The sequence below is a fragment of the Maylandia zebra genome, linkage group LG1 (genome assembly GCF_041146795.1).
Source record: "Maylandia zebra isolate NMK-2024a linkage group LG1, Mzebra_GT3a, whole genome shotgun sequence".
Taxonomy (NCBI): Eukaryota; Metazoa; Chordata; class Actinopteri; order Cichliformes; family Cichlidae; genus Maylandia; species Maylandia zebra.
In genome coordinates, this window is record NC_135167.1 from 25,250,868 (window position 1) to 25,276,109 (window position 25,242).

Here is a 25,242-nt window from a genome sequence, read left to right on the forward strand (position 1 = left end):
GCAAATAAAGCCTCTAGCTAGAACTTTAAATAAAAACCGCGAAAGGAGACCGGTAATTGCGAAGTGTAATAAGTAGCTCCTAAAACGTGCACTTCCCAAACACTCACAATCCCTCTTAAGAAAACTAAGACAGTTGTGCACCAAAGAACTAAACTGGCGCTTTTACGTCGGGATCAGGGAGGTCTCTGCTCTCTGTACCAGAGAAATTTACTTCCACTGGATTCAAATCTGTCGTCTTGTTATTTTTTGATGCTCTAACGGACACTTCCAACCACTTCATCCTGGCCCCAGTGCATATGTCGGCGAGCCTGCCCCCCCTCCCCGACGCACCGTTTCCTTTATTGTAAACAACAATGAAGTGCGGTTTGAAAAAAAACTCATCCGCCACCGGTGAACTGCAAGCCACCAATCATTTGTAGTCGGTACCCACAGCGGCTTTTGAATCCCCTCCTTCTCTTCCCACCTCTTCAAATTCATTGGCTGCCAGAGGAGTAGCGACAATGTTTAATGCACCATGCGGTGTCCGGAGTTCAGTCAGTGAGAGGAAGCGCTCCGTGGGCTTAGGGCTGTGCTGCGTGTGCGAAATAGTAAATAACGACTGTGCGTGCGTGCTGAAGGAAATCACACATTTCCTGACAGATATAGGGGAGACTTGTGCCGGAATGCGGCGTTGTTGTTGACCACCTCAGCAGCTGTCTCTCTGTGTATCTGTGTGTATATATATAAATATATGTGTGTGTGTGTGCATGTGTGTGTGCGTGGACTTTGACGGGGACGACGGGCAAGGACAAAAATGCCACTACGGGAATCAGTAACTCTGTGCTGTCTCGAACGGCGGAAAAAACACTGACTGCCTTTCAAATATTCACTTTGGATCTACCTTACCACACATCTGGATTTTTCCCCTCCTTTCTTCTTCGTAGAGTATTTCTCAGTTTTCCTTCCTGAAGAACGGTGACTCACTGCAGGCAGAAGGCGAGCCGCTGCATCCTAATCAGACAGCGGAGAGGACTTCAGCTCATTGACATTACAGTCATACTTTTCTGGAGCACTTTTTTTTTTATTTCCACTGCGCTGCACTGTAGCCTGCGTGTGCATTGGAGGCTTGTGGCTTTCCCCCCTCTCTCCCTCTTCACAAAGAGGAGAAGGAGGATACGGGTGGCACCTACCGAAGTGGGCTAAGGAGACGAAACTCTCCCTAAACCCTGCTGGAACTGACTGTTTTTAATTTTTGTCTTTCTCCTTTTGTTGTTATTATCTTTTTTTCTTTTTTTGTACAGTTCTATCCTTGGACTATTTGCGCAGTTTCTTTTGGTAAGTTATATATTTGTAATCATTTGACATCTCTTCTCTTATTTTTCCGCTGTCTGTTGCTCGTTTCCAAACCTTATCTCGCAACCATCCCCATGCATGCGGATGCAACAGCTTCTTCGTCTTCTTCCAAGGAGCGATGAATCTCTCTCACAGAAAGAGGGAGAAAGAGAGGCAGAGAGCTGACATGTTGGCAGCTCATTTCTGAATTTTTATAAGGCTCATTTTAAATATCCGGATTATGCGGATTTGTTAATGCGTGTAAGAGGCTCATTTTATACACACTTATTCAAATAGCCGCCACAATAGGCCGTGTTCAGTTGTACGCCTGCAGTGATACCACATTATTGAAGTTGTCCTATTCCAGTTTGAGTTCTCCTAATGTGTGAATGGGCCATTATCGCGCTCGGGTCAGGTAGTCCATTGTACATTAGAGATAGATTGAAAAAACATGCACTGAGGATGTGGTATTTATGGAGTAAATAAGCTACAAGGAGAATCATTATTTGCCCATATATTTTATGCTGCGTGGAGTGTCTTCCCAAGGTTAACTAATTGACAAGCTTCCTCCGTAAATGTGGAGATGAATTACACATGAGCTTTGTTTCATTTTTGGCTCAGAGGTGGATCTGATTTCTTACTGGCAGAATGGCCAGTGCGGCTCAGTGTCTTTTCATTTGAGTGGCTAATTGATTCATGTATATTATAACATCTATATCTTGTTTCTGTTTTCCTTCTTAGGTGGTTTTGAACACTTTGCAGTGACTATTCTGTTTGGAGACTGGATCCCGATTATTGCTCAGATGAGTCTGGATGCTCAGCTGAATATAAATTAGGTGCTCAGCGCCACCGATTGCTCGCAGAGGAAGAGAGCGACAGAGCAAAAACAATCCACAAAGACAAATGTCAAGGCCTTGCATGATGAACAGAACTCTTTATTTTGTCCTGGATAACAGAAATACCACATTTGAGCAAAATATCAACAGTTAAAAGGAGGGGCTAATCTCAACACAGATCATAGCAGCTTTTAACTGAGTGGAGATGTATCTTTCTATTTTCTTTTTCCTGCTCTTGTGGGCTCAAGCCCTGACATTGAAAAACTTGAATTACTCTGTCCCAGAGGAGCAGGGTCCGGGTACAGTGATTGGGAACATTGCCAAAGATGCCAGACTTGGAATTGAACAGACTGGGCAGGGAGGACAGGGTAAGAAAGCCAACTTCAGAGTGCTGGAGAACTCAGCCCCGCATCTCATCGACGTGGACCCACAAAGCGGATTGCTGTATACGAAACAGCGCATCGACAGGGAAACATTGTGTAAGAGAAACCCCAAGTGCCAGCTCTCAATGGAAGTGTTTGCCAACGACAAGGAGATATGCATGATCAAGATAGATATTCAGGACATCAATGACAACTCACCTATGTTTCCTTCGGATCAGATTGATATTGACATTTCTGAAAATGCAGTCCCAGGGACACGCTTTCCCCTGACCAGCGCACATGACCCAGATGCAGGGGAAAACGGCCTGAAAACCTATCAAATAACACGCGATGACTACAATCTCTTTTCTTTGGAGGTAAAATCCCGTGGTGACGGGACTAAATTCCCAGAATTAGTTATTCAACGACCACTGGACCGGGAAGAAAGAAGCCATCACACCCTTATATTGTCAGCCACTGATGGGGGCGAATATCCTAGGTCAGGCACCATGCAGATAAATGTTAAAGTTATTGATTCCAATGATAACAGCCCTGTGTTTGATCAGCCCTCGTATGTTGTGGAAATTCCTGAAAATTCACCTCCTGGAAAAGTCTTGATTGATCTAAATGCCACCGATCCTGATGAGGGGAACAATGGACAAGTAGTCTATTCCTTTAGTGGCTATGCTCCAGAGAGAATCCGAGAGCTTTTCTCCATAGATTCAAGAACAGGAGTCATAAAGATTCAGGGTGAAATTGACTATGAAGAAAGCCCAGTTATTGAGATTGACGTCCAGGCAAAGGATCTAGGTCCCAATCCAATCCCAGGCCATTGTAAAGTGACCGTTAAAGTGCTTGACAGGAATGATAACTGGCCATCTATAGGCTTTGTGTCTGTGAGACAGGGGGCCATCAGTGAGGCAGCTCCTCCAGGCACTGTCATTGCTCTTGTCCGTGTCACAGACAAGGACTCAGGCAGGAATGGGCAGCTTCAATGCAGAGTCCTAGGTAATGTACCTTTTAAACTCGAAGAGAACTATGACAACTTTTACACAGTGGTGACAGACAGGCCCTTGGATAGGGAGATGCAGGACGAGTACAATGTCACCATTGTGGCCAAAGACAACGGCATACCTCCTCTGAACTCCACAAAATCCTTCACAGTAAAGATCCTGGATGAGAATGACAATACCCCTCGCTTTACCAAGTCAGTCTACCTTCTTCAGATTCCTGAGAACAATATACCTGGGGAATACCTGGGGTCAGTTCTGGCACATGACCCAGACCTTGGGCAAAATGGCACCGTGTACTACAGCATAATTAACTCCAATGTTAGTGGGGGTGATGTCAACACCTATGTTAATGTAAATGCTGCTAATGGAGCCATCTATGCTGTTCGATCTTTTAACTATGAGCAAATAAAATATTTTGACTTCAAGGTTCTGGCTAAGGATGCAGGATCTCCGCACTTGGAGAGCAATGCTACAGTGCGCATCAGTGTTCTGGATGTCAATGACAACATCCCTGTCATAGTTTTGCCGCTTCTTCAGAATGATACCGCTGAAATCCACGTGCCACGTAATGTTGGCGTTGGCTACATTGTCACCACAGTGAGGGCGGTAGACAATGACTACGGTGAAAGTGGGCGGCTTACCTATGAGATATCAGATGGCAATGAGGAACATCTCTTTGAGATTGATCCAGTGACCGGCGAGGTACGAACGGCTCACCCATTCTGGGACGACGTGAGCCCCATTGTTGAGCTGATCATTCGAGTATCGGACCACGGCAAGCCGACTCTGACCGCTGCCGCCAGGCTCATCATCAAGGCCTCCAATGGACGACCTCCTGATGGACTGCCGCACATGAAGGACAATCAGAACTGGGACATGTCTTTGCCTCTTATTGTAACTCTTAGCATCATATCTATCATGCTTTTGGCTGCCATGGTGACCATAGCTATCAAGTGCAAGCGGGAAAACAAGGAGATTCGCACTTACAATTGTCGCATTGCAGAGTACTCGCACCCGCAGCTGGGGAAAGGGAAGAAGAAGAAGATTAACAAGAACGACATCATGCTGGTGCAGAGCGAGGTGGAGGAGCGGGATGCCATGAATGTGATGAATGTGGTAAGCAGCCCTTCCTTGGCCACCTCTCCCATGTACTTTGACTACCAGACACGTCTGCCACTCAGCTCACCAAGGTCAGAGGTCATGTACCTCAAACCCACTGCCAATAACCTCAGCGTGCCCCAAGGCCACGTGGGATGCCACACCAGCTTCACAGGCCCAGTCACCAGCACCACAGACACACCTACTAACCGCATGTCCATCATACAGGTAAGAGAAATTGCACTCCTTCACTGTTGTGCCACCATTTTTACGTCACAGGACTCACAAAGGTCCCACTTCCTGTATCGGCCCCCCACCCCTTGTTTTATAAAATGAAAGAAAAAAAAAAAGGACAAGGACAGGCAGAGAGGCCCAGAAGCACTGAGACAAAGACAAGAAAGGAGGGGGGGGGTGGGGGGGTGAGCATTAGAAGGATTAAACAGTCATTCTGGTGCTCTCATAGAACAGAGCCAGTGACATCAACACAAATCGGTTGTGCTTGGAATATGTCACGGCAGGCTTTTGAAATCAGTTTTCGGTCGCTGTCATCTCATTGCTGTGGAGTCAAGAGCTTAGCGTGTGTTATAAGCAGGTATATATCCTATTTTGGACCATTGTCATAATTCCAAAGAAATGTTCTTGCTTTAATCCAAAAAATTACATCTAGATCAGTTTTGTTTAAATGATTTTTACCTGAATATTTTCTAAATTTAAACATATACAGAGTGACAGCAACAGATGTCTTAGTGATAGTGAAGCTCCTCCAAGTAATGACTGATGCTTTTTCTTTTTTTCTTTTCTCCCTTTTCTTTTGGTGAGACATGAAATTCTATAGCTATATGAGGTTTATTCTAGTGGGTTTTAATTCCTAGAGATTAGGAGATTGTACCTATTTTCACAGCTACTTCATAAGTCTTTGAGCGGAGTACTGGGTGTATAAGCCTCTAATGTGATAACTTCTCTGTGTCTTTGGCCTTAAGCCCATTAAAAGTCTGTCGTGTCAGACAAGGATTAGAGCCTGCTTAAGACATTGGTATGTAATGCTGGGGATAATGGGCAGTCGTGGCACAGTTTACCCTTATTACGATATTTACCCGTTATTCTGGCCAAAGCGGCCGCCCACCCTGATTCTGGTTCTGTAAGTTTCTTCCTGCTAAAAGAACCTCCATCTTCTTCCCCACTCTCTCCAAGTGCTTGTTGGTTTTTCATCTGACAATGCTATGAGAGAACATATACCTTGAGAGAACATATGCTATGATTTGGCACTGAATTTTATATCATAGTCTTATACTGCTTGACACTGTTAGGGCATGACATTTTTGCCAGTTGCACTTTATTAATTTTTAGCTTTTTTCTTTTTTTCTTTTTTACATTTTTTGCTTCCCCACTGCTTTCAGTGGATGAGGACTTGATCGTGACGGTGATCAGATGTGACATATTCCCACCAGGGAGGAAGACCACTGTCTGTTGTTCTCACTCTCAGCCTCATCCCTGCTTCTATTATGAACCAGCTGCACAGGGCAAGGGTCAGCAAAAAGATCGTTAAGGCTTCCTAATCAGAGAGAGAGAATAATTGCTGGGCCTTTCTGCAGGCTGTTTCTCTGTTAATGTAGTGATGATGAATTGGACAACACAAGGCTGTCTCACACACAGACACACACACACACACATACAGTTTGAGAGCTTCCTTTTCGCTCTTTATTCAGACTGTCAAAGGGGAAACTAGCAGGAAAGGCAACAACACATTCCTTGGTGTCTTGTTTACAGACGGTCCCCTTCGACGCATCAGGCGTTCAGGGTGCTCTGTTGTATTATTCAACAGAAACCTGTGTAGAGGGAGATGGCCTGAGGCATTAAGTTTCTTCAGAGGCTTTACAGAAGCGTATCTCATTCCTCCCTCCTCCCTACTCCATCCTCGCTTCTCCCTGCGCGTGGACAGTAAGTAACCTGAGTCGGCTAGCGTGGCTATGGGAAAAATGTCAGGAAACAAAGACAGAATTCCCCTTCTATCGATCCCAAGGCCTCTCAGCCCATCTGTCACTACAGTTGTCACAAAGGAGAGGCTATATGGGAAAAAAATAAATAAGGAGATGGATAAACTTGGTGAGCATATCGCATGGTCAATCACTTTCACAAGGGCACCTCAGTGCCGCTGTCTTCATCTGTACATACAGGTTTACCAAACTTGTTCCAAGTAGAGCCGCTGTAGTTGTCTTCAACTTCCAGTCTTTCTCCATACTCCGGCCTCTAATGATGTTTTATAGCAGTGAGCTGGCAGAAAGGCTAGGGTTGGTTTCTAGCTGGGAGAAGGGAATAATACGAACACATCAGCAGAGCTCTGCTGCCCTTATCATTGTCACCACAGTGCCAGATTCATTTGTAGAGAGAATTCCTGGAATAAGAAGATGGATGATAAGTAATGATGCCTAATTTTGCTTAAGGCGTTGAAGGGAATTACTTAGCGTAGAATCAAGGTTAAGACCAGTCTGCAGCAAATTGTCTCAGTGTTCGGGAAGAAGGAATTACTTTTCATCACTTCACACTTAAGTCCAATCTGTCACGAGCATGCTTTAGGCAGCCATGTGCACCTAGTATGCACCTTCCTCTTTTTTTCCATTTCTTTTACTTTTGTGAACAGCTGACATCATCACTGTAACCAAACAGTTAGAGACACCTTGTGTCATGGCGTTCAAACGGCCCATATTTTATCATATTGATTCGTTTTGTTTCTAATTAGATTCACCACAAAACTCTAATTAAGCAGATTCTCGTCTTAGTGGGAGACCGTTCGCGTTAATAAGGTGCAAGTAATACAAAGGCAAAAAAAAAGAAATGAAAAGGGGGTGTGAGGAAGGCTATAAGAGCTGCCTTTAGGTGGCGGCATTCTGCCTTGTGTGGGGTGACGGGGAGGAACGGGGCTCCAGTCTCTGCTGACTTGACACTGTCACTTGTCATTTGCAAAGAAGACTCCCTGCTGCTCTAATGAGAAATGCCAGACATTCATACACATGAAATATAGCATTTTCTTTTTCTTGTGGATTTGCCAGGCGAGCAGCCGCACTTCTTTGAGTGACAATATCTGAATTTATGGAATTTTGGGATTGAGTTCACACACAATAAAAAGATCCAAAATCCTATTCGGTGAATTAAATATTCCTGGAATAAAAACAAACGTCAAGTGTGGTGACTGTGATCATTTGAAAAGCGTACTTACTAAGAAGAAGAAACAAACAAAATAAAAAATCACTGTTTAGACTGAGCACATACCTGCCAGCAATGTAGCCGGAGCAGATGTTGAAAATTGATGCTTCGAGGAATGGTCTTACTCTGCATAATTTAGGGAGATTGTGTGAGTGTGTGTGGATGTGTGTAGGTTTAACGTCATTGTGTATTCCAGGCGTGTGATTTAAGCCTTTAGCTGGCAGGCTCCGTGACAGAGCCCCTACTCTTTTATGAGCGTGACAATCTTGTATTTGTCCGAACGTTGAAACGCCCTTCCTCCAAGAAACGCGCGCGCTCGTGCACCCAAACACACAGATGCACGTGTGAAGACTGTTTTTGAGGATTCCGCTGAAAAGTCTTATCAAAGCCTCCGCTGTGCATTGTATTGAAATTGCTCCCACACCTCAGTGGCCACTGAGGCAGTGAATAGAAAAGCACTCTTTATTTCATTTCTCTCCCTTCATCTTTAGATAACTACTTTCCTCCAGAGCTTTCTGTTGGAACAAGTTTGGTAAACCTGTACGCACTGAAACCTTGATCGACAGCATAGCAACTGGATGCGCAGGCAGTCATTTCAGGAATGGGAGACAGTTAAAAAAACAACAACAAAAAAAACCTTTTTGGAATTTGTGTGCATTTGTCCCCCAGTTGAGGCTCTGAGTCACTGGGCAAGATTAATTTTATTTGAGCTTGCCAGTCCTTAAAAAATATCAGCTTACCTCAGGGTATATCTATATATTTCCTCAAATAAACCTGCTGCTACTGTACATAACGCTACACACTAAAAATCTGAATTATTAATAAGCGCTTTTATTTTTTTCTTTATCTCCCCAAAGCTCATATGATAGATACCAGTAGAGCGTTGCCTGAGGGAAGTGCTGTAAATTAGGACATCTCTCTTAAGCCAAAACACAGAAACGCTGTTGTTTATTAGTTGCCATTATTGGCATTTTCATCTGTGGTGCTCGCAAAGGTGCGCACTTCAACAGCGTTGCTGTAGCAGCTCTTGTAATGCACAGAACAGCAGCTATGTTTGCATCCTCTTTCATTAATAAATCATTTAACAAATCAGAGGAAAGCGGAAGATGTCACGATAAGCATCGATGGTCTCTGGCTACGTATTTGTGGAAATGGGCGGAAGACGGTGGGCAAGAACGCCGGCCAAGATGGAAACAGAAGACGCAGACTCTCTGACAGAAGCAGAATTTGAGCGTTCGTTCGCTTCGTTCCTGTCCTTAGGGTGCGTTTCGTTTTCCCCTCTGCTTGTGGGGCTGTGACGCTTTTAGATTTTTAGAAAAGTTACCTGAAAGACTTTAGAAAAGTCCGGTGTGGTAGTAACGCACACATCTGTTGTCTTTGTCTTCCTCGCTCACTGTTAATGTTTTCTTTAGACACAGAAAACATCACACAGGCTCACAGGCATAAAACTTCCATTCGTGCAATTAACAGTTCATTGCAAATACAGATGCTACGAGTATCCGGTGAATTTGCTTGAGATTTCACTGCAGCTGTAGAAGTCAATGTTTTATTTATTGCAAGTTTTCAAAAATCCAAGTAACCCTGCAGAATAATTGAAATGTTGGCCCCTGACTATATGCTCACCGCTACACACTCGCACTCCTTCTCTGTAACTTAAACTCAAGTCAAATCAAACTGTGGATCAAACTGAAACGGATATAGAAGAGACAAAAACAACGTGCTGTATGTATAGAGTGCCACGTTTTGGTGTTATTTAGATGTCCTTTTAGCGAGCTGCCGTGCCTGTGCGCTGCGTAATTTCATTATTTTTAACAGACCCACCAGGGTGACAGTGCAAGGCAATGGAAGAATTGTATTCTCTTTTTTTTTTTTGCGAGGGTAGAGAAAGAAACAGGATATGAAAACACAAGTTGAGCTCTGTGATAGCCAAATTGGCCGGACACATTAAACCAATTTGCTTGGTTCAGTAGGAAGCAGCCTATTGGAGATGACATGGGCATGATAATAAGACTGTGGCCTGTCAGTAGACATCCACTCCTTAGTTATTGTGTGTTTGTGTCTAATAGAGGTGGAGTGGATGAGCAGCACTCTTCTGCCTAATTCCCTGACACCAGAGCTTCATCTTATCATGTCATTCCATTGAGCAGCAAGTGCCGTTGATTAGCTTGGTTTACTTTTCATATGCGGGCTGGCGAGTCCTTTGCGACTTATTAATTACTCTGCTGTTCTGTAATTACAAGGCTGCTGAGACCACGAGCTGATGTTGGCTGCCGTTGTGTCTTATTTTCCTGACCACGCTGACACTGGCAGGTGCACGCCTACACCGTCGATGCTGTCACTTTACAACCATTCTACTGTAAGGTGTTCTTTTTTATAGAGAATACCCTCCAACGTGTCATATTTCATAAAAGGAGGAGGAGAAAAAAAAGGAAGACGGATGATTGCGATAAATAAACATTTGTGCATGTCCCTAGTTACGTTGTTGCTGCTGGCATTGTGCTCAAACAAGTCAGGCACAAGGAGCCAACCAGGCATTAACAGAGCTCCCAAACAAACGAGAACACAACATAAAGCATAACCTTCACAGTGGAGGAATCTAGCATTCAGCTACCATGTGTCTACCTGTGTTTGTGGGGGGTTTGTGTGCGTGCACACACATACCCTCAGAGCTACCACCAGCTGTGCTCTGAAGCACCGGTCTTGCTGGTTCCCTCAGATTGGAATGGGCTTCCCTGTAGTGGCCGCCTGCCCCCTGAAGACTCTTAGATCCCTCCTGGGGTCTTTAGACTTAACGTTTTAGGCAGCGGGGAGTCGCAGCCGCAGCAATAGATGGGTATAGATAAAAGTGACCACACAGTAATGCGCGCTAACATACACAAGCACACCGACGGCTGCGTGCTGCACACGGCGTGGCAATGCATTCTTTGAGCTGCCAGCAGCTGGGTCTCCTTGCTGTAAATCAAACACTTTCAAAGTCAAACAAAGTAGAACTCGCTCGCTCCGCTGTGTCTTGGCGCCGGTCCAACCGGAGAGAGCTTTTATTTCTGCCACATCTTCCTTCACCGTGCCCCCTAGGCATGTGCTGCAGAAACAACACGCAGCCGAAAGAATGAGTTATGCGAATCTGTTCTCACCTTCTATCTCATTAGTATTAGAGGAGTGATTTATCCCGCTCGCCTCTCTCCTTCTCTCTCACTCTCTCCCCATGTCCTTGCCTTTTACAGTTCAGCACTTCCACAGCTACATTAGTAATGAGATTAATTGATTGGAGGGATACACAATGAGTACCGTTTTATGTCCTCTAAATTCACCTAACTGCGTGTCAAAAACAGTCTGTTTCCGAACAACTTCTTTCCCTTTACGCAATCACTACCGATTGGGAGAGTACACTCTCTCCTTACACTCTTCCCAATCAGGAAATTACAATTTGCTGCAATATGAGGAGCATCTTTTTTTTGTTTTTTTGTTTCCTCACTCTGCCAGTCTCTGTTTTTTGCGTGCACGTGCTGTGAATGTCTCTGCGAACGTCTGACGCTCTAATAAGAGCGATCCAGAGATCCCACTGTCTCTTCTGTTCCAGCTTATCTGTAGCGCAGTTTGAAATCTGACTCCCATGTCTAAAGCCCTGCGCGCGTCTGAAGGGAATTGACAGCCGCTGTGTTTTGCAGTGGCTGTTATGTGTTTGTGGCAACAGAGGCGAATGAGTCGGCGCTCTCAGATGTTATTGTCTAAACAAAAGGCCCTTTAAGTGGTGGGCACACAAGATTTGTTGTCAGACGTCGCCTCTGCCTGCTCTTCGGGGTAGCGACGGCGATGCAGAGTGCTAATGGTGTATTGAAAATGGGATATTTGGCCGGTCTCATCTTTTTCTATTGTACTACACAGATGTACTCAATTGGCCCCCCTCTCTGGGTTTATGTCTTAGAAAGAAATCTTTTTGGGGCCTTTAGCATACAGATCAATTGCTGGTTTGCTCCATTTCTTATTGATTTTTGCTCTGTTTGGTACTGAAATACTGTTTTTCATTATCTATCGCTCTGAGCATTGTTTAGTAAAAGAAGAACTCGCGCTCGCTCGCTCTTCCCTGGCTTTCCCGTGCTTTCTTTCTCTCCCCATTTTAGGGTTCCCTTTCTTTCTGCTCTTGTCATCTCTGATAAGCGTCGCGATTGCTCATGTTACTGACGACCCAAGCCAAATTCATAATGATGAGATTATCTTGTCAACAGTACAGGGTGTATATGTCTGGCGTATTGATCTGCGCACTGTCCTAATAAATGAAGTACCACGATGGAAGCGTTGGCTCAGTGATGACTCTGAATGCGTCTTGCTTTTTATACACTCTCAACGCTGCTGAGATGATGAATGGAACTTTGTCTCCTTTTCTCCTGTTTCCTCTCTTCTCCCTCTCCCCTCGTCTCTACTCCCTGGATTGATGGGGTAAAATGTCTCTCTTCACACACACACACACACACACACACACACACATGCACATACACACTGTCTAAAAATGCGTCCTCTTCTGAGGTCACGTTGACATGCTGAGTCGATGTACTCCCAGGTGGAGAGACATGGGTGCAGCCGTGGGAGAAACCAATCAGGTAGTCTGCAAGGGAGGGTGAGAGTGGGGAGGAAACAAATTACCAGCGCTGGTGCCAGGGCCTGTGAGAGTGTGTGTGCGTGTGTGTGTGCGCTTGCCTCTGTGTGTGTCTTTAAATGACTGTGGTTTGAAGGGGAGTTCATCTATGCATTTGAAGAGAAGGTCACCGGGGTTTAGAGCGCGAGATTATGTGCGATTGTTTCTTCTGTGGGCTCGTTGATTAATACTAAAGCTGCTCTGACAGATTCTTAATGCACCATAGACACACTTAAAAGAGAGCGAGAGAAACCAGCGTCCGGAACTTTGACAACGGAGCATTATCCTAAAGCCTTTCCTGTCAGCCTTTACCCAGGTGCACGGACAGTATCCTTTCTGTCTTCCATTCCTTCCTTGGCTAAGCTGCCTCACCCCCGCTGACCCGATACATGTACAGTAGATAGGTCACCTTGAAGTGAAACATAGTCCATCTGCAGCAGACGGGGAGAACCCAGGTGTGTGTATGTGCACTTGTGCATGTATTGATATTAGACATATGCACGCATTCTGTGCCTTTTTTTCTGTGTGTGTGTATTTATGTATCTGCGTCTGGCCTTGGTTTGGTGCTTTGGGGAAATATCTAAAATCCTTTCATCCACAGAATGGCTCTTCCTCCATCAATTCAAACGGAATAATTTGCTCTTTAATGATTTTGTTCACAAGCGCTCAGCTTCTGTCTTGTTAACCCACAAACAAGACCACAATTTGTGATGGCTTGTTTTAGCACTAAATTACAAAAAAAGCTTTTTCTTTCTTTCTTTTTTTTCCTAAATAAAAATAGAATACATGTTGGATAAGTACACGATGAGAGGGTTTAATAATTAGTTGGAAAATGTGAACATAAGCTGAAGTCAAATACTAGCTTATTACAAATGACTCCAAAAGCTGAAGGATACAGACTTGGTGAGTTTATTTTATGAATGTCTTTTATGTATTCTTGAGTGTTTGCCCTACTCTGCAGATATTTCTAGTTACTTGTGTAAATCCCCATTATTTAATTAGATATTAAAGAAGAATTATTTTCTTCCCCATTTAGAATGAACTTTGCATAATAATTGCAGCAGTTCCTGACAATATTACCAAAATATTAGCTTGAGCCTCATTTTGACTGTGTGCCATATACAAGTATTTTAACTAGGTGTAGGTGATATGCCTAAAAGAAACTGCTTTTGTCATTGTCGTATGAAACATGCAGGTGAGGGTGGGGCTATCCTGGGGCAGTTTACAGTTTCAATGTAGTCACTTTAAACATAAACACATGGAGATGGTAACTTACATAGCCTTTGTCTCTGGCTGTTGCTATTTGCTAACTATTTCTTGCTATAGCAAACAGACTGTTTGCTTAACTTAGCTTAACAACTGTGCTTGGCTGGACTGGCTCTGTGCATCCCTTTCAATGTTATCACCCCTTTAATAGTTATTATCAGTAATCATACACTCACCAGCAAACTTTTTAGGCACACTTTGGTAGTACCGGGTTGGGGACAATTTTGCCTTCAGGCCTGCCTTAAATTCGTTATGGCACAGATTCAAAAAAGTGCTAGAAGCACACCTCAGAGAGATTTCTGTTCATATTGACGTGCTGCAGATTTGTCAGCTGCACATCCATGATATCAATCTCCTGTTCCACCACATCCCAAAGGCGCTCTATTGGATTGGGATCTGATGACTATGGAGGCAATTTGAGTGCAGTGAACTCATTGTCATGTTCAGGAAACCAGTTTGAGATGATTTGAGCTTTGTGATATTTTGTGTTATGCTGTTTGAAGCATCCATCTGAAGACTGGTCCACTGTGGTTATAGTGGGATGGACTAAACCACCAACAATGCTCATTTGGTACTAAGGGACCCAAAGTGTAGCAAAAAAACCAAAACCAAAACAATCCCTGCAAACATTGCACAACCAACACCAATCTGAACGGCTGCAGGTTAGATCCATGCTTTCATGCTCTTTACACCAAATCCACCCGTCTGTTGTCTAATTCTGGTGAGCTGGTGTGGTCTTTTGCTGCCGAGACTCATTTGCTTCAAGTTTTAACATGTTGTGTTTTCAGAGATGCTTTTCTGCACATCTTGGTTATATCAAGTGGATTTTGGAGTTAATGTTGCCTTCCTATCACCTCCAAGCAGCCTGGCTATTCTCCTCTGATCTCTGGCATCAACAAGGCGTTTTCACCCAGAGAACAGTTGCTCACAGGATATTTTCTCTTTTCACTACCTTTTTCTTCAAAGCCAAGAGATGGTGGTGTGGAGAAAGTCTCAGTAGATCAGCAGTTTCTCAGATACTCAGACCAGCCATATCCAGAATTGCTTAAATCACCTTTCTTCCCCATTCTGATGCTCAAGACCAGAGTGCAGGCCTAAATGCACTGAATTGCCGTGATTGGTTGATTCGATAGCTGAACATTCAAGTCTTGTTGTCACCATAAAGTTCATATTTAGTGAACAGACATTAGGGGGCTGTCAGTCTTCTGAACCAAAACAAACAAGCATATTTATCAAGCTGTCAGACTTTTTACTTCAAATTGAAAAGTGCTTAGTGCTCAAATACTATATTCCTGCTCCTTCCTACACTTAGATATGAACAGTGTGTTAGCTCTGCTTTAGATTTTCGGGCTGACTTGGCATTGGAATAATGAGTTAAGGAAGGTCAAAGCTGACTCATGACTTCAGTTAACTGCAGAGCTTTTGTAACTATTGATGAGCAAGTACTGAATGATTAGTATCTAGTGCATCAAGATCATCATACACTACACACCTTTTCTTTTTTTCATGCTTTCCCCTCAGTTTCAAAGGTGTATAAATAATGTAGCTTTAGCTAAAGTCCTCTATCTCCCAATCCTCATTCACTTTTCTTTTACCCCAAGTTCACATATTTTCTTTTATCAATAATACTAAGACTGGTCCCAGCTGTAAGCTTCCCAGACCAGCTGGTTAGTCTACATAAAATGTCTCAAGCATTGAGGGAAAACAACACTGCTATTTTAGAAAGCTGGCAAACTGCTGCGTTAAGGGTTTTTGTGTGTTGGAATAAATATGTATGCCAAAAGCCACATTTATCATTTACTCCTGAGGCTAAACTGCCACAGATGTGGATTGTGTTGATAGAAGAACAAACATGCCGTGTTGTGATGCCCCTCCTCTTCAGAAATGTTTTCTGCGAGCTGGCTGCAGAGATGGCAGCTAAGACTGGGCTGTATCATACCGTTCACGGTAATACTGGTATAATGTTGGGCAACGATAAGAACATGAAATATCGCGATAGAATATGGGTAAAACACACATGCGCAGTGTCTTTGTTTTCATACGCACATGGCGAAAAAGGCACGGTGGCGACGGAGAATGACAAGGGCGAAAGCGGATCGTTGAATGAAACGGATGAACCAGAATTGGTTTGTAAAAATGCTGCAACTTCAGTGGTGTGAAACTGGTTTAGCTTTCGTCCATCAGATACACAACAGAGCACTATTTTTGGTAGAGCATGCCAGCGGGCCGTCGTTATTACCGTGTTTTTTGGAAAATACGGCACACATAAAATCAATCATTTGATTTTTCTGAAAATCGACAGTGCCCCTTATAGTCCTGTGTGCCTTATGCATGAATTCTGGTTGTGTTTACTGACCTCAAAATGATTTTATGTCGTACACGGCGCTCAAAAATCTGTCAAATGTTTTAGTACGACTTTGCATTACGGCTATCGTAGGCAGGAGCCTCGCGGAGTGATACGTACGGTGCTTCAACATAATATTACCGTATTGTGTGTATAAACTCTTTTTAAGTTTTGTGGATATTATACTTGGGTATGCTGAGGATATGTCGGCCAATTTCCACTGGAAATGCCTTTTGGTTAAACTGTCAGCAAGAAGGAATTTGCATTTGTAGTGTTACATTTTTATATAAATTTAATGCAAAAAAACAGCTGCTTGTTTAAGTGAAAATACATTGATGGGTTTTTTTGCACTAATAAAATTGTGGAGTTGCAAAGTATTTTGTCTAGTGTCAATTATCGTCAGTTATATCGTTATTGCAAATTTTCAAATCTATATCGTGATGAATATTTTTGTCATATCGCCCTGCTCTAAACGGCAGTGCTGGTAGGAACTCCATCCATACAGTAATACTGCAGAAGATGACTGCAAATTTAACAAGGCCTTTAATTTTTGAGTAAGATTAGAACAAGGCGTACTTTTTGGAAAATAGAGATATGGTCACAACATGTTCCAGTCTGCCTCTTTTTTTTTTTAGGAGGCTGTAATTTAGGGCAATTTTATTTAATTTGCAGGTCCTATATAATTATTTTTGGCTTGGTATTTGAGTGCCAACTACCGAACAGGCTGCCTCATTATACTGCTCTGCACATAACTGCGACTGCACTTCATTATTCTGGCTCCAGAACAGTATATGAATATATACTCGTCTCAGTCACCACTTCATTCACATACGTTCACTGCACACTTTATTAGGGGAACCTGTTGAGCTCCTCGTTAATGCAAATATCTAATCAGCCAATCACATTATAGCCACTGAGCATCAGAATGGGGAAGAAAGGTGATTTAAGAGACTCTGAACCTGCCTGGTATTAACAGGTGTGCTGGTCTGAGTATTTCACAAACTGCTGATCTACTGGGATTTTCCTGCACAGCCATCTCTAGGTTTTACAGAGGATGGTCTAAAAAACGATAAAATATTACAGAGCTGATACAAATGCAGCATTAACTCAAATAACCACTCAATACAACCACGGTGTGCAGAAGAGCATCTCGATACAGAAGACCGCACTTAGTGCCACTCATGTCAGCTAAGGCCGGGAAAACTGAGGCTACAGGTCATAGTGGCTCGCCAAAAACGTCCTATTATTTTATCTTTTCCACGGCAAAATACAGTAAAGACTATAAAAACTGAGATGAGAAAACAATTTAATCTCAAACCTCCTCCCGCCTACCCTTAGAACACCAGAACAAGGATATAAACATACTTAGAAATGACTGATATGTTTTCTCAGTAATATATAAAAATAAGCAGTCATTTTATCTAACACATCGAGTACACTAATAACTTTGGGGTTATGTGTTAATAAGCTGCCATACTTTTAACAAAAGATATGAAGGGTTGCTAGGTAGCATAGCATAGAATTTCCCAACAGATCCTCTAATGGTGTATCTGATCTTTTGAAAGAGCTTTTGAAATGACACATTATTTATCTGATCAGATGAATGAACTATTGTCGGTGCTGAGTCTCAGTTTCTGCAGTTTTCTTCATTTGGATGGCACGTTTTAGAATTTGGTGTCAGCTTAATCACTCTGTGCACCCATCTTCTTATGGGCTCACATCAGGCAATGACGGCAACTAAATCAGGAGGAATCGTGGCAGTTCAGAAGAAAAAACTGGGTTTATCCCAGTATGAGCAAGATGTGCCTAATTCCTAACTGTTTATGATATGATATGATAAAGCAATTAAATAAACATGTTGAAAATTGGTGAGTTTGGTTTTGGAATGACATCACTAAAGGCACACTTACTGGCTAATAAATATATTCCTTCACTGGATCCACACACACACACACACACACGCACACATTTTCCCACGGTGGGACATTTATACTGACTTAGATTCTTTTTTGGCAGACCTACCCTACTCGCCTAATCATAACTTCTGTGGCCCTTTGAGACACAGTGTGCCAGCAACACCACTGAGCTCTGAAACCAATAATTTTAAATGGCTTAAGCGACACCTCAACAGTTTGTTGCTGTGTTGACCAAAGCACACCTGCAGTAAGCGCTGTCATGAGTTTGTGGACTCACAATGGTCAAAGCTCACATTGCTTGAACTTTGACTTCTGTTCATGGTGTCCAATACTTCAGGGCCATTTAAAACAATAGCAAAAATGGAGTAAAGGCTGATATGAAATCCTTCAGTCATGAGTTTGTGTTTATATCAAAACACTGGCAGGAAAATCCAAGTTTCAGTCCATGTGGACATATCAAGCAAACACAGTCTATTGGCTAGTAACAGCTTGGATTTATTATATAGTTTATAATACAATGATCTACCTATATAGGTCTGAGTTTCTCAACTTGAGTTAAATATATGCAGTTTTCATGGACTATGCTATTGAATTTGTTACTTAGGTGCCCTAGAACTTGTAAAGTATAGCCTTAAACTGAGTTTTGCCCTTTAAACATGAATTCATTTAAGTTAAGTTTATGCTAACCTGCTTTTGTCCCCAAAAGATCTGTAGGTACTCATAATGTGGCTGTGTAAACAGTGTTATTTCCTCACAACATGGATAATACAATGACACACACATGCACAGATGAACACATACACTGATACCCTGACACATGTAGAGACCAATTCCCCGGTCTGGTAGAAGAGGATTATGGCAGACTTCTCACTCAATTCCAAAACCCCACGGTCAGTCATAGGAATTCACTCAATTTGAATTTAGTTTGCAGCTTGTTAGGATGTGAATTGTGCCAATGCCACCCTTATGAAACTGGAATTAATTTTACTGCTTGAATATCCCACTTGCATGGCATTTCAGCAATCCCACATTTGGTTTGCCTAAAGACAAATGTACAGCAGCTGGTGAGCAGGCAGTGCAATTTTACAATATTGCATTCTTAGGGTTTCTTTTTTGTTTCTTATGTTTGAAAAATATGTCTAGAATGATTCTATTTTTGGGGGATGCTATAGGTAAACGAAAAAAAAAAAAGATTAAAAAAATGACAAAACTGTCATACCTCTGATTGGCAGTATTCGCTAATGCCTAATGGAGTAACTACCCCACATGGTATTATAGTACTACTAGTATCGCACTACTGGCTTTTAAGGTATGCACCTGTATACACAAAACCTCCAGTGTCTGGATTTCAAGATTTCTAACATGTATAGGAAGAGGATGCTTTTATTAACATTAAATATTTATTAAGAGTCATTTGCATTTCCCTCATTGATGGTCTGATCAGATCAATCTTCTTTATGAATGGAGCATTTTCATACCACAGATGCATCATAAAGTGGGTCACATTCATTTTGTTTACTTTCATTTAGGAAAAGGAATGAAAAAAAAAAAGAGACACTGACAGTTTGCCATAGTACATAGCATGTGTTGTGTGTTGCCAGTGTGGCAGATAATTGTAATCTTTCCCCAAGGGGATGTTGGTCAGCATTATTGTTGTTTATGAAATGTTGTTCGTTTTAGTTAGATAAGGATGATTCGCTCAGTACGGGCTTAATCAGCCAATTAATAAAACAATTACTTGCAAAGGAGTTAAAAACTGGTAATTATATTTATATATATGTATTATAATTTTGCGGTAAACAGATTGTTCTCTATCACTGCGTATTAAGACACAAGCCGTCTGTGGCGTTTTGTTTATGCAGGATGTAGTTTACCCCATCGTTTGATTTTTCATGCATTATAAAACAGGCTAGGTTGTCAGATCTCCTGTACCTGTGAGAGTGTGTGTGTGAAGTTTGTGTGTAAGTGCAAGCCAGGGAAACAAGTTCAAGGATATGCACTCTCTCCAGAGGTTTGCATTTTCTTATTGTGCGTGAGTTGATTCTCAAGATGATAATGACAGGCTTAAGAATAAGATTTTAACAATGCTTTGTTGACCATCTCTTAGACTCAGGCTGCGTTTATCCCCCAGAGTGTTCTTTTCATGCTCTCCAAGTAATTTAGTCTGGAAAATTAAACGACAAACATTATTACAAATAGATGAATGTGCTTTACAAAAGCAGCTCTTAGAACTGATAGACTCTTTCATAGCTGTTACTCTTAAAGGCAGATGCAGCAATCCCAGTTGCACATAAAGATCCTACCTTAGAAATGCTACCAAAGTAGTCATTTGTAGACAGAAGAGAAAATTATATATATTATGCACTTGCTGAGGCTCTTCTTCAAATGGAATGATATATCATCAGTAATCACACAGGCTGTCTTTCTATTTTTCTTCTCACCTATCGTTGATTTTAGTCTTTTATACTATGGTGTGGTTTGAATAACAATTCATCTCTTTCTTTTCTGTTTTCTGATTTCTTTTCAGTGCAGCGTTTCTTAAATAAAGACTAAGAATAATAATTTTAAAAAAGCCCTTGTGCCAGTTGGGCGACTCCATGCACTCTGCTGGGCCCCTAATAGTTTCTCTAATGCTGCTGTATGGTCAACCAAAAATAATAGACAATCAATCAGAGTGGTTGCATACAAATTATGAATATTGTGTGTTTGCTGGCGAGGAATGAATATGCAATGGAGAGGTCACGCTGTTTATGCGACTATACATAAAAGCCTCTAAAGTGCTACTTAGCCCTATCTAATGAAGAAAAGCCCCCACTCCCACTAAATGAATATGAACAATAAATATAAAAATTTATAAATGATAAGAATAAAAAGAAATGCATTTGTTATGAATAATGAATTGCGGCAAACCATGATTAACAAGATGAGACTATTGAGTTGGATTAGAGCTGTCTGAGTCACCAGCTACATAATAAACCAGCAATTTTACAAAAAGCCCTGTAGTAGTTTTAATAAAACACAGTATTTCAAGGCAGTGGCACCTTTAACACAGTGGCCAAGTTTATTCAGCCCGAGTTTATTAGATTCATGGTACCGAAGTGGAGTTCAGTACAAGAGATTGGAAGGCTGTCGGTAAAGATGCTTTAAATGACAAATCACTACAAGTGGGACAAATAATCAATATATTCTGAGATAAGCCCCACTGATATGTTTTTGTTGTGCTGCCACTGATTTCACAAGATGTACTCTGCTTTCTTCTCTTCCTTTAGAATTTCTGAAAAAACAAATCAAATAAAATGAACCCTCTTTCATAATGCATGGACAAAAGGATGCAGCATTGTGAATGCAGGAAATACATATAGTAATGTTCAAAATTCTTCAGTCAACCTTCATTTCCTTATGATTTGATAGAAAAATGGGAAATAGCTGCTGTGATTTATTGAAATACACGCAAACATAGATGTTAATACAGCATATAAGACAAAAACAGAGCTTGTACAATTGTAACGAGCTTGACAGTCAATATTTGGTGTGACCACATTTATTCTTCAACACAGCCTGAACTCTCTTAGGTATGCTTTCTTGTAATTTCTATAAGTAGTCTTCAGGAATAGTTAGTAGTAGTAGTACTTTTTTGCATTCATATTTGTCAATCCAGCCATCCAGTGGTCCAACACCACTGGTTGAAATGCAGCCCCAAACCAGTCTCCACCATGTTTTACAGATACCCGTAGATGCTTACTGTTGATCTCTTCTGTGCATATTGTTTAAACTGAAAACTTTAAATTTGGATTCGGCCTCCATAAGACTTGTTGCCACTGATTCTCAGACCAGTTCTTGTGTAATTTGTGTACCTCAGCCTTCTATCAGTTGCTTCTTGACACTCCCCTCCCAATGAGACAATTTCTGATGAGACTTTTTTGAAAGAGTAGGTGGATAAACTGAAGGGCCAGATGCATTTCTCAGGTCCCGAGTCAGGTCTAGGGCTGTGCGATATGACTAAAATCTCATATCCCAATATAAGACGTTTCTCTTTTTATCATTTGCGGATTTTAGCCAAAGTCAAGTCTTACCTTTGCAGGAACGATCTAGAAAGAGTGGTCCATGCTTTTATTACTTCACGGCTAGACTACTGCAATTCCCTCTATGCTGGCCTAGATCGTTCCTGTCTACATCGCCTTCAACTGGTGCAGAACGCTGCCGCTCGCCTGTTGACCGGTTCAAAAAAAAGAGACCACATCACTCCAGTTCTCTGCTCTCTCCACTGGCTCCCAGTTGCCTTTAGGATTGATTTTAAAATCTTATTGCTGGCTTTTAAGGTTTTAAATGGCACTGCACCTTCTTACCTGTCAGAACTCCTTAGTACTTATCGCCCCAGGAGATCTTTGAGGTCAGCCGACCTGATGCTTTTAGATGTTCCCAGGTATAAATTAAAGACAAAGGGAGAGAGGGCGTTTGCTGTGGCTGCACCCAGACTGTGGAACAGTTTACCTCCTCACGTCAGACTCTCCAAAAGCCTAGAAACTTTTAAAACCGCTCTTAAAACTCACCTCTTTTCATTGGCTTTTAGAAAGGTTTAATTTATTTGTTTTATATATTTTTATTTTATTTTTATCAGCGAGGTGTTATTACGAAATTGTGTTCTATTGTATTTTTATCTGTATTTACTGTACAGCACTTTGGTCAGCCTTGGTTGTTTTTAAATGTGCTCTATAAATAAACTTGACTTGACTTGACTTCTCATCCCGATAACGATACATCTCAAAATAGTGCATTTTTGTTCCTTCTCATCTGTAAACTCTCTCCATACGCTTTCACGTGATTCTTGTTTAGGTGGTTGAAGAGGTTTGTCGTGTTTGAACTTGTGGTGGGGATCAGTTTGTGGCATAATTTGCATAGTACAGTTTTCTGTCCATGTCAGACTTTTCAAAACCAAACCATGTCCATGCTGCAGAGGTAGCCGCTCATGTAGGAATAAGGTCCTCGATTTTTTGTGACTGGTCCTTCTGTTTGGAGCTACCTGGTTCTGCCTCATCTTCACTGTCCATGCTGGTTTTCTCTGTGCCTGCATCCACGTGGTGACCATCTAAACGATGAAAAAATATTGCGATACCATGAAATAGGGCTGTGCGATATGACCCAAAATTCATATCTCGATATTTTTTAGCTGCATGGCGATATAAGATATATATCTCGATTTTTTTTTTTAAAGCCATAAGTTAAGAACAAAAAGAGAGTTCTTAGTCACACTGTGTCCCAGATGTCACACGGGCACTTTTATTTACATACAGCGTAGATGTACATGAAGAAATTACTCAAAAATAAATTATCAGCATTTATTAAATAATCATGGTCCATAAATAAAAGAAAACAATGTTGTTTTTGTGCATAACAAAAAGCTCACAATTGTGCAGTCAAAATGTAAACTAGAAGACGCTGAGCATAATAACAAAGACAGATTTCACAGCTGCACCACGTCTCTGAACAGGTGCCATTTGTGGTCCTTATACACACACAGTACGGTAATATTATGTTGAAGCACAGTACGTATCACTCCGCGAGGCTCCTCTCCGGTAGCCGTAATCCTCCGACAATCCATCAAGCGGTGCAGCTCCGTAGCTTAGCAAAGTCATATTAAAACATTTTTTGACAGATTGCTGAGCGCTGTGTACCACATAAAATCGGTTCGCGGTCAGTAAGCACAACCAGAATTCATACATATTGCGCACTGTCGATTTTTGAGAAAATGAAAGGATTTTAGGCCGTGCAGCCCTTCCGGGCTGCATGTCGTTAGCGCGGTTAGCTCGCTAACACGTTGACGCCGTCCAGCCCCACACATGGTAACTCGCTAACGGAGATTTTCCGCTTTCATCTTGTCATTGCCTGCAGGTGAAGCTATGGGGGAGGGGGAGTTGTGTTCAGTGAAGGAGAGGCGAGGCCGAGTAACGTTGCGTAGAGACAAAAGTGGACGAAAGAGAGGCAAACCTGCGGCTCCACAAGTATAATTATAACGTAACATAGACTATATCGATATAAACGATATTGTCACATCTTATATCTCGTATGAAAATATATCGATATTTTTAAAAAAACTCGATATATCGCCCAGCCCTACCATGAAACAAACAATAGTGTATAATACGAAACGATAGATATTTTCATTTTGTCATCCGATATATTTCGTCATATCGCACAGCCCTAGTCAGGTCTAGTCAGGCTGCGATTTTCAGATACTATTCATCTGCTGTGCGTAGTTTTCAGGGTCACCACTTCTTCTTTTGTCTTTCACTGCTCCACTTTTCTCAAATGCACACCATAATGAGACATTATGATGTGCATATGGTTTTTAGCTAATAGCTTTTTGAGAATTACCTTGTTGGAGCAGAAATAGTCTTTTATGTCTGTGACACTGTGTTATCTTTGGCTTTTTTTAAAATAGATTTTTATCAAGTCAACTAAACAAATTGCCTTTTTGCAACATTTCTACTGGTAACAAAGTGGCTAAAGATACATTTAAAACTGTTTTTTTTGCTAATGTGTCTGCTTTATGTAGACAAAACACTGATTCTTTTCTCCACTTAGGTGCCCTTTTTTGTACTTGAATGATTCATAGGTCAGTGTTGTGGCTCAAACAAAACGGTCAGTTACAAGGACTGAGCTGAAGTTAGTGAAAAAGCAGCCAGTGTCAAAAGAAATAACTTTGAAAAGACCTTCAGAAAGTCTTTAAAATTTTGGCTCATTGGAAGCAAAATATCAAACCTGCTTCCCAATATGTTCTTATAATCGATGTGTTTTTGTTTTCATAAGAAAAGACAACCACAGGGTTTCTTTTCATGTGTACACATAATCAGCATATCTGTAAAATTAAAGTAGCTGAATTCAAAGGTTGCTGTACTAGAGGTGTGGCAAAATAAACAACAACAGGCCAGGTGTGAATGCCCCTTCCTGATGATTCACAGCACTGCATAAAGAAACCTTTTTTTAGCCTTTTCTCTGCTTTATACAGAGGGCTGCTGAGCACGCATGCTTGATTTTAGCTGTGCCTCGTGTCATTTATACAGCTGCACTCGCTCACACATGGGAGACACCAGTTTAACTACTGCTTTGAACTTCTGTCAACAGCACGGCTCACCCGGGCACCTTAGAATTATGCTAGAGGTTGTATTTAAGTGTTTGAGTGCCGCTGACGTGTGGTAGAAATGCAACCAGCGGAGAAATGTACAGAGTTTTTTCCTTTTTGCTTGTCATTCTGAGTAGAGCGA

At 41.8% G+C, this 25,242-nt stretch overlaps 1 protein-coding gene across 1 annotated transcript in view; it reads left to right on the plus strand.

Annotated features, from left to right (window-relative positions):
• Positions 1–549: 549 nt before the first annotated feature.
• Positions 550–25,242, plus strand: part of pcdh17 (protocadherin 17) — a 69,432-nt gene continuing 44,739 nt past the window's right edge. The window contains exons 1-2 of the mRNA XM_004543356.4: positions 550–1,314; positions 2,053–4,848. Coding sequence (XP_004543413.1) covers positions 2,353–4,848 — 2,496 coding nt within the window. The 5' untranslated portion in view covers positions 550–1,314; positions 2,053–2,352. The remainder of the gene's footprint in view (positions 1,315–2,052; positions 4,849–25,242) is intronic.